Raw genomic sequence first — 10,643 nt, 5'->3', positions numbered from 1 at the left:
ACACACACACACACACACACACACACACACCCTCTTCCCATATCAACTTCATTTTCACCTCATTCCGGAGAATTTCCCGCTGAGGGGCTCTGGTGTCTCTCGTATATCCGCACCACCGACGCAAATAGGATTCCACCGGGACGCCACAGCCCTCCCTCTGTACACCCCCCCCTCCCCCTGCCCTTTTTCCTCTTTGCGTGCACACGTGTTCATCCCCATGAGAAGGACCCTCGCGCATCCTGTGGACAGGGTATCAACATGGTAATATAGAGCAGCAGCTCAAAATTCGCTTTCTTGATTTCGCTGATTGGGTTTCCGATTGAAATCGATTTTCCGAGGGTCCCTTGATGTATTTCAAATGAGTTTTTTTTTAGCGAAAAGGGAGTGTTTTGCATTTGATTATCGATGAAGGCTTCACGTGTGATCGGTAATGGCTTCGATTTGATGGGATATTGGGTAATAAGTTTTCTGAAGTTGTTTTGAAGAGATTTGGAGATGGAGTTGAAGTCAAAAATTATCAGTCAAGCTTCCTGAAAGATGTAAAAACAGCAACTCCAGGTGAACCCAGACCAAAATCTGCAATGGCATCTGGGCGACCAAGGAAAATCAGGAATTTATGAAGGTTGACCATTGACAATGCTTTTGGTCAATAGCAAGAACAAGAGAAGATCTCATACTCGATACCTTAACGATATTGCAGCCGTTCCAAATCTCAGCTCCCAGACGAGAATACTGACTATCCAACGGAATCATTTACCATCAGCCCTCCAATTTTTACTCCCTCCGGAGGTGTCAATACCCCCAAAATCCCCAACTTGGAATTCCTTTTCAGGTCAATGATGCTTTCTAATGGATTGTTCATGGTATCGACTCCCTCCAGCATGCTAAAGTCATTATCCAACGAAAACTCTGCACCAATCGGCAAAATCTCTCAGCTCTCCGAGCTGTGAATAATTTTGCATCTGACGGAATTCTTGACGAGCGCTCCGACGATAGGCAACCGAAGTGGTGGAAAATGATTTCGAATTAGACTAATTAGGCTCGCAGTCGTGCACTTGTAGTTTCCAATGATACAATTTGAGACAAGTAATTCTACTAGAGTGTACGGAAGAATCGAATTTACATGGCCTTTCATCCGCCATCTGCCTCAACTCAAATGAATTCGTTCCGAACGATTTTTCCCATTCTCTTGGTAAAAAAAAAAGTTTTGATAACACAATGTTCACCCTTTGTTCATTGTATCGTGTACGTCTCTGGGAAAAGGGAGTTGCGTTTAATGGGAGATACCACATCCTGGAAAAGTTGCAGAAAATTTGATCAAGGCATCTCTTGACTCTCTTCAGGTCGAAACTTCTGGCTCCTCTTGGGTTTAGTTCATGCGATTTTTGTTCTCGATGGGGAGAAAATGTTGAAGTTGCCTTCCATTAATAAGCAGCCTATCAGTGATGAAATTAGATTAATATCTCGTGGCTTCCGGAAAAGTGTTCGGGTGCTAGTCTGAAGTTTCCGGAAGCCTGTACCAAATTGATGAGAAATACGATGAAAAATTTGCACTCCGCAATTTTTCGAGGGTATGTGCTGTTACATATTGGGGGTCAGGTTTCCCATATGTGAAATAATTTGATAGAATTTTTAAAAGTGTAGTATGAAATCGTGAGAGCTTTCCTGGGATGGGAAACATACTGCTCTTGATGATTTCAACATTTTTCTAGCTATTTTTTCTAGCTTCTGGCTAAAGGGATTTTTTAAATGAAACTTGGGGCGCGCTATGTTGTACCTGTTTGAGCTGTAGAGGGATTTTTTCAATTAAAAATACTGACAGGATATTCCCATGAAAATCCTTCCCCGAGGAGAGGATTTATTCGGTTGCCTCTGTGCTATTTTTGCCATATACAGACGAGACGCTGTGAAAACGAAAAATGAAAAGAGGATATGTTATGTTATTGTTATGTTATTCGCATTTTGTATTTATCGGATTGAGAGGAATGGAATGTGAGAGACAATAGGGCAAAGGGGAAGGATAAGAAAAATTAATGTAGAGAAAGATTCAGATAACTTTTTTCATTTTTATCATTCAAAAAATGATGGAGGTGAACAAACGTTGTGGGGATCAAACAGCCTTAAGAGTCAAACTGAAGAGACAGGTGGAAAGTCAAATTTTTTTTAAGACTCTAATGGGAGAGGCGAGCGAAATGATAACTCCTCTTGTCTCTCCTGTTGAACCCACTTGACCCTCAAGAAATGTTGATCCTCCTGATCACTTCGGTCGCCTCTCCCGTTTGACCCTCGACACTGTTCGGCCTCTAAACAACGAGATTCGCTACCGCTCCACTTTGTCCCATTTATGAAATGTTCATTAGGGTCAAACGGGAGACACAAGTGGAGGGTGAAATTTTCTTAAGGGCTAAATGGGAGAGACGGGTAATTACTTTGCTTGTCCCTCCCGTTTGACCTTCAACCCTCTTCGACTCATAAACAACGACGTGCACTACCGCTCCACTTTCCCCTATTTGTCAAATGTCCTTTCGGATTAAACACTCCTCAGGGCCAAACAGGAGATGCAAATGGAGGGTCAAATTTTCTTGAAAGTTAAACGGGAGATACAAGCGAAGTGACCCCTCCGCCCGTCTCTCCCATTTGATCACCCTCTCATTCTTCTAATGACTTCTGACGCTACTGTTCCACTTCGCCGCGATCTCCCCAATGCAATTTTTCCTTCAATTCTCTTGAAATAAGCTACGATTAAATAGACACGAAATGATAATCTATTATCTATACCTGAATAATTCATCCCCGACCCGATTATGACACCATCGAAGGTAGCTATGGATTGTTGTGGTGGCAGTATCCCGATAGGGATGATAATGATGACAGGGGTGTCGATCGACGGCTGGTACTGTCTCCATGTCCATTTAATGTCCATTGACACAGTCTAGTCTTATACCCACGAATCGATAGTAATACTTAACGGATCCCTGAGCAATCTAATCAACGATGGGTATAAATTGCACGTGATAATGGAGAGGCTGCAATGCAGCTGAATACTTGAGCCGGGGGGAGGCCGTCATTATCGTCTGCCACTGCTGATTATTTTTTTTAATTATAACCTAGAAGGAGTGAGGATGTTCTCAAGTCACTGGGAAATTGAGACCGAGTCTCAAAAAATTCTTGATTTGATTTCAAAAAATCAGATTGAATTTATGCGTGACGCGAAAACGTAACAATTGTTATTGAACCCATATCGTAAAAATGTTCGCGTGAATTAAAAACGTTACACGTGGGCTGAAAATATTTCGCGTGATGTGAAAACGTTACACGCAGACTAACAACATTTCGCGTAATGCGAAAAACGTTACACGCGGGCTAAAAACATTTCGCGTAACGTAAAAAATATTATATTTTCGAGGATCACGCGAAAACATTACGCGTTGTTAAACCGTGACGCGTGACGCAAAAGCGTTATATTTGTGGTGAGAACATTACGCGTAACGCAACTTTTTTTAATGCAACAAAATTATTTCAAAATCAGAGTTCAAATAATGTCAATTTCAATCTTGGTCTTTCTCTTTAATTTGAGAAATTTTAAATTCTCGATCAATATGGTAATAAAATTGAAACGATAAGAAACATACGTCTGAGAGAAACGGGAAAATCACTCAAAAAGCATAAACATACGAAATCATGGGCAGATGGATGAGATGAAGAAATACGAGGTAGCGAGTGACAAGTGCATAAAAACCGCGACGATTTATCGTGTTTTCTTTTCCCCGCATTCTATTCATACACCCTCTATGTTTGTTCATCCTCTTGGAGAAAAAGTAATAATTTTTTTTTTCATGAAATTGTGTAACTCGTTAGACGTATCTTGGAGAACAATGCTGATCTGAATATTATTGTATTGAGAAGACGATCCATATATTTTTTCCATTTTAATAGGGAAGAAAAACGTTGAAATTTTTCCCCAATTTTCTTTTTTTTTTCAAGTAATTGGAGAAGCTTTCAAATTCTATTCTTCAGGAAAAATCATTGTCAAGCATTTCAGATACTCCAGAAAATATAGTACAATGTATGAGGCCTTATTATTCAGAGTGAAGTACCCCTACGTTACCTCAAGCTTTCCATTTAAATTAAAAGAGCACTAATCAAACAGAACGACATCATCAATCTGAAAGCTGATTAAGACTCAGAACAACAGTGTTCCATCAAGTCTCTTATCCCTTGGGGGAGGGGGCATAATTAGGTACCCTCAATGTTGAAATAAACTCAACCGGCATTAATTAACCCCCGGGCACAGGCTGATTTGAATAATTTAAGGGGGTAAGAGTACTCAGCGCCCGATTGTGAATTAAAATTTCATTGGGAGCTCTAGACCGACTTCGTGGTCTCTTTAGTTAAAAATTGCGGGGCTCTCGTACTCGGTAACTGGGGGAGTTGAAATTTATGGGGGAAACGATTAGGAAAGTTTCGGGGTAAATCCTTGTCATCAATCATTGCGTTTTCGAATTCTTAGGGGTCGCGAAAAGTTGCATAATGGGGTTTCAATTAAAGGGTTGATTGTGAAGTTGGGGAAAGTTGAGGGGAATTGGACGCTTTTGATGGTAGGAGGGCTATGATAGAGATGAGTGTTATCAATGAGTTTAGCATTTTTTTTGACTTCTCGTCACAAAAATTTCTCTCCGTGAACTACAGTAATATTTACTCCATTTTTTACTTTCGTTTCGACGTTTTTCATAATTTTATTCAAATTTCCAAAAAAAAATCATGAAAAAAATGAAAACAAAAATGGCCGAGCATAAAAATGACAGTCAGATTACATCTAGATAGACGATTTTTCAGCATAAATGTCAACGAGAAAAAATTACTGACAATCGGGTAAGTTGATCGGTCAGTTTGTATCACGAGGTATTGGTCAAGTCAGAAATGCTCACAAAATGGTAAATTTATGGCTGACTTGACGCATGTCAAAAATTACCGTCATTTTGCATCCCTAGCTATCACATAATCACTGTTATTCTATTTAAAAATTCATTTCTTGTATTTGAGGGCTGAATAGCCGAAACGACAGGCAGATAAAAATCTGTTTGAATCATTTATAAAAATTTCCCGAATCAAGAATGGAGATATTCGGTGCAAATAACACTATAAAATGAAATTATCGACCAACCAATCTGTTTCATTTACCCATTCAACTTATTCCAACTCGATTCCCCCGGCCGAAAAATAATGTATCCCCCTCACAAATATCCCAACGTCAATAAAACCCCAACTAATAAATCCCGGCAACAGCGTACCCTGAAAATTCATCGAAATATCGGAAAAATAAATTGGCGAGTCTAGATGGAGTGGAAGGGATTATCCGAATATTACATATAACCCATTTTATTTTCCCAGTGCGTGTTGAAAACTGATGTGCACGTCAGAGAATCGACACGAGCGAATGAGTTTCATGGAGTGAATCAACGAAACGGATTAAACAGACGCATGGCAACATCCTGATAAATAATCTGGTAGCAATGTGTCACTCATTCGGGCGGTGGCATCGATGTCCGCTCAACAAATACTCGGGAGGGAAAAATCGGAACAGTTATATTTGCACGTACAGTTTATCAAATTGTTCCTGGAATCTGACACTCTATGACTGCTCTATTCTTGGTATTGGCAATATAGTCACGGCCGAGCAAACAGTATGCAATATGATGAGATGCGTGTTCAATATTCCTGATATCTAGTGTGAATCCGTCATGGTGAAGCATTATTGGAGAAATGTGATTTCTCGGAAGCATTTTTATCGTTCAGGGTGAAAAAACTAATTTATTTGCAAAACTATTTTTACCCTGATTTTTACTATATGAATGATTTTTTAAATCATTTATTGATAATTATTTTTAGCATTATTCTCATGAATATTTTATGAAATTTTGATGAAAACGAGTGTAGAGAAAAATTAAGATAACTTTTTTTCTGTCTCTATTACTTAAAAGAATGACGAAGAATCAAATGGTGTTTAGGGTCAAACAGTCTTGAGGGTCAAATGGAAGAGACGAATGGATCACTTCGTTCTTCGAAGTCTCTTCGATGACACTCTTAACTCCTGCGTCGATCTCTCCCTTTTGACCCTCAAGATAGTTTGATTCTTCTAATCACCCGCTTGTGTCTCCCGGAACTGTTTGACCCTTAAACTACGGAATTCGCAACTGTTCTTTGTCCCGGCGCTTTATTTTGTAGACAAAAAAATGAAGTCTAACATTCTTTAGGGTCAAGCGTGAGAGACAAGTGGAGGATCAAACCTTTCTTCAGGGTTAAACGGGAGAGATGATTGTATCAAAGTGAAGGGAATATCTTCATCTCTCAGTTTTAAAAAAATCAATTTTTTCAAGTACTTGCGATTTTGGATAAACATCTTTAAACTTTAATGGGAAAACCAAATGGAATGATCTCTTGACGTGTCTCTCCCATTTGACCCCCGCCAGTCTCTCCTATTTGACCCTCAAGAATATTTGACCCACTTGACCCCTCCGCTTGTCTCTCCCATTTGACCCTTGAAAAACGCAGTTCACTCCCATTGCACTTCGCCCCCCGCCCCCTCCAGCTATCGGAAATAGCAACGAATTCTTCTCATCTCCCCAAGCTTAGTCGGAATGTGACGCATACAGATGTCCCTCGGGATGGTAAATATCCTCGGAGTTTTCATCGGTCACGAGAGAGAGTGGATGCTAACGGCTGCGTATTTCACGGATGAAATACCTGGATGTACTGTAAATTTCTTTCGGGATGCGTAGAGACAGTAAGAAATGAGAGATGGGGGTAAAAAGGGGAAATAAATTTCCAGGTTTTTTTTTCTATTTCCACCGCTGGAATAACAAACAGGAGATGTAGCTCATTATTTTCCATGCCTCTCAGGAATTCCAATGACCACGTGGAAAGGGGAAAATAAAGGAGGTGAATATATTATTCGTGTACCTAGTTTTTGCGATTCATCGATTCGCAGTTATTTCCGCGGATAGAATTTAATGGTGAGGAGGGTGTGGTCTGGCTGCGATGAAATATATTCGGCTGTTGAAACTTGCAATTTCCCCTGGGAGAGAGGAGAGAAGTGTCGGAATTAATTCGCTGGGAGAAAATTCTGGATTGTTATGTGACTAATAGGAAAAATTCTGGATACGCATGGAGGATTTCGATATAGGAATTAGGGGTGGGTGGAGCAAAGTAGGACGGCAGCAAATTTTCTTGTTTAAGGGTCAAGCGGGAGGAACGAACATAGTCATTAAGAGTCACGCTTTCTTAAGGGTCAAATCGGAGGGATGGGCGGAAGGGTCAAGAGGGTCAAATGGGAGTGACGTGCGAAGTGATCACTCAACTCGTCTCTCTCATTAGACTCTTAAGGACGTTTGACCCTGCTGATTGCTCTGCTGGTCTCTCCCGCTTAATCCTTAAAAATGCTAGACCCACCACACGTCTCTTCCATTTGACCCTTAAAGTCGTTTGACCTGCCCCTTCCATTTAACCTTCAAGAATGTTTCATCCTTCACATGTCTCATCCATTTGACCCTTCACCTGTCTCTCTCATCTGATTCTTCACAATTTTTTCAAGCACTACAATTGAAAAAAGAATTAATTTCGCTCAGCAATCTTTCCAATTCTCCCCACTCTCCCCCAACATCTCATATTTTCAATAATTTCCAGTAGCCTCCAGCGGTTATCTTCGCAAATAATGAACATGACAATGTTCCCAGCGAAATTACACATTTCTTAAAGATGAAAATTCTTCCGTTCCGCTGAACGCCACCCTTCGCTTTCCATATTTCAATAGAAGCCACGAACAAAGGCGACAGGAGAACAACTTGGAAAATGGGAGACGCCTCTTCCAGGAAACATTTCCGTCCATCACCGTTATTATCCATGACAATTTCAACTAAATAGAGAAATTCCAATTCCATCGAATAATTTCGAATAATTCCCATCGTCCCCACAAAAGAACAAAAACAAGTATCTGCATAGAAGCTTCACGACCTTGGGCAAGTGGGCAGAAGCCCAGCGGACCACTTAATTTTATAAACATCGTCGATAGAACGCTGTCCAGACGATCTCTCACCCACACTAGTTGCCTCTGGGAGCATTTTCGTATTTTTTTATAGTTCAAGCAATTTCAGAAATGTTTTTCAAATACACCATGAGTTTACAAGAGGGATTATAGCTCACCCCTTTCTCCTGGTCAGCTTAAATATAGCCAGAGTGACCAGCAACGAAAATGAAACATTTCTCGAAAGGTTAGTGACCTTGAATTATCCAGATGTTGAGGTGAATCAATCAACTAATGGGTTATAACCCCCTATTTTCAGTGATATCATTCTTTAGGACCATCGACTTTCAAATCATCCATTCTCCCCCTGAATTTTATCGCCAGTCATTTTTATACTTTTCGGTTTACAGCTTCGTTTCTTATCGCAAGAGTTCCATCCTTCGAACACTTAGCATTTTATGAATAGCGATAAAAATATTGCGAGTATGAAACTACAAAGTGGGTTACTAACCTCATATAATCGGAATTTGATGTTTAGAAAGGCTGTGGTGGCTTTGAATTCCGTAGAAACTACTGGAGTAAAATCAAATTGTTGATGTTCATTTGATCGTAAGCTTGATCATTTGTGAAGGGAATATCAGCGAGATACAGGATCTCAATATATAATTTGCGCTTGCCCCCACACCATGTGCTGACATGAACTTGTTGGATATGTTATGACAGTTCACATGTGCCTTACGACAATCTCCAAAATCCCTTGACCTTTCTTGGTAAGCATTGACATCATGAAGACAAACAGTTTCATTGATTGATGTCTTTTTGTTGCAGGTCACCACCGCCGAAAGGAATGCCTCACCTGTAACCATGAACTTCGACAATACGTCAACTTTCCTAGACCACCACAACATCACCAATGATACCTGCGGTGCAACAGTTCCAATCGTCGGAATCGTCAATCAAGTTCTCTATTCAATTGTCTGCATCGTTGGACTTCTTGGCAACACTCTGGTCATCTATGTTGTCCTTCGGTTCTCGAAAATGCAGACTGTCACGAATATGTACATAGTGAACCTGGCGATAGCAGATGAATGTTTCCTCATTGGAATACCGTTTCTGGTGACGACGATGAGCTTGGGATACTGGCCCTTCGGAAAGATCATGTGCAAGGCGTACATGACAACGACTTCGATAAACCAATTTACAAGCAGCATATTTTTGTTTATCATGTCAGCTGATCGTTACATAGCCGTTTGCCATCCCATATCATCGCCGAAGATGCGAACGCCGTTCATATCCAAGATAGTGTCGTTGAGTGCATGGGCAACATCAGCACTCTTCATGGTTCCGGTGTTTCTGTATGCAAATACAGGAGAGAGCCAGAATGGAATGAGTTGTAATATCTTTTGGCCGGATGATCATGGTGGTCAGACGACGTTTACTCTGTACTCATTCGTCCTGGGATTTGCGATACCCTTGACCCTGATACTGATCTTCTACTTCTTGGTCATCAGAAAACTGCAGACAGTCGGACCGAAGAACAAATCGAAGGAGAAGAAGCGATCGCATCGGAAGGTGACCAAGTTGGTGTTGACTGTCATCACGGTTTATGTTCTCTGTTGGCTGCCATACTGGATCACTCAGGTTGCGCTGATCTACACACCTCCCAAACAGTGTCAATCGCGGATTGGGATCACAGCTTTCCTTCTTGCGGGGTTTTTAAGCTACTCTAACAGCGCAATGAATCCGATATTGTACGCTTTCCTCAGTGACAATTTCAAAAAGAGCTTTCTCAAGGCTTGCACCTGCGCGGCTGGCAAGGATGTCAATGCAACACTTCATATTGAGAACAGTGTTTTTCCAAAGAAGGGTAAAGCGAGCGCTGAGAGACTGCAGTCCAATAAAATGGTTACCTCGGGAACATCCAGAGGTGAAATCGAGGATGAGGAGGGAGAGAGGGGACTTCTGATCAGTAAAACATCTACCACTACCATCACCATGACATCTAGGTCAAATATTACGATTACGAGTGATAATAAGGAGAAGGAGAGTGCCAAGAATGGCAACCAGGGAACATTGTTGACGCAGGTCTAGGGCATATCAGGGAATCTACGTTTCGTCATTCTTTGAGGGATCATTGGAGATGAGAAAAACGTCAAAGTGTAAATATGAACAAGGAATCAGTTCGGCTCAGAAAAATCTACGTTTCATGCTGAACGGATTTCCTTATCTATCATCCCTAATGCGAATGTCTCGTGTTTCAGAAAATGTTCGCTTCGAAGCTCCGGGTGATCTTCATGAATAATGTATCAGATGCAATCAAATTTGAATAATGGGAAATAATCTCCATAGGCTATTCCAAGTAGTTCATTCAAGAGGACCAATCGTCTTCATCAGTGATCACTTTCACCGTCTCCAGTGCTCGCCTCAGAAAATTAATATAAGTATCAAATTGTGGAATTCTCTCCGATATTACTTCCACTGTTGATATGACATTCTGAATGACAAGTTGACAACGGTCCCCGTCAATTTAGCAATGTGCGGATGAACGAAGTATTCTATGGCATTTTCACACCCTGCGGGCATACGTCATCTCAATATCTACCCCAGGGGGGAGGGGGGGGGG

The 10,643-nt window shown here is 40.9% G+C and overlaps 1 protein-coding gene across 2 annotated transcripts in view; it reads left to right on the top strand.

Annotated features, from left to right (window-relative positions):
* The window catches only part of LOC107044559 (somatostatin receptor type 2), a 28,008-nt gene extending 17,395 nt beyond the window's left edge, over positions 1-10,613 (top strand). The window contains exons 2-3 of one of the 2 annotated variants that reach the window (XR_001461349.2): positions 8,849-10,179; positions 10,282-10,613. Coding sequence is in view for 1 of the 2 variants with exons in the window: in XM_015266484.2 (XP_015121970.1) it covers positions 8,885-10,111 (1,227 nt within the window). In the remaining variant the exon portion in view is untranslated. Of the gene's footprint in view, positions 1-8,848 lie in introns of both variants that reach the window. The other variant, XM_015266484.2, reaches the window with a different exon arrangement.
* Positions 10,614-10,643: the final 30 nt, after the last annotated feature.

The sequence above is a fragment of the Diachasma alloeum genome, unplaced genomic scaffold, assembly GCF_001412515.2.
Source record: "Diachasma alloeum isolate Michigan unplaced genomic scaffold, Dall2.0 Dall_scaffold_00760, whole genome shotgun sequence".
Lineage (NCBI taxonomy): Eukaryota > Metazoa > Arthropoda > Insecta > Hymenoptera > Braconidae > Diachasma > Diachasma alloeum.
The sequence above is the reverse complement of the archived record's forward strand: the minus strand, read 5'-3'. Positions and strand labels throughout refer to the sequence as shown.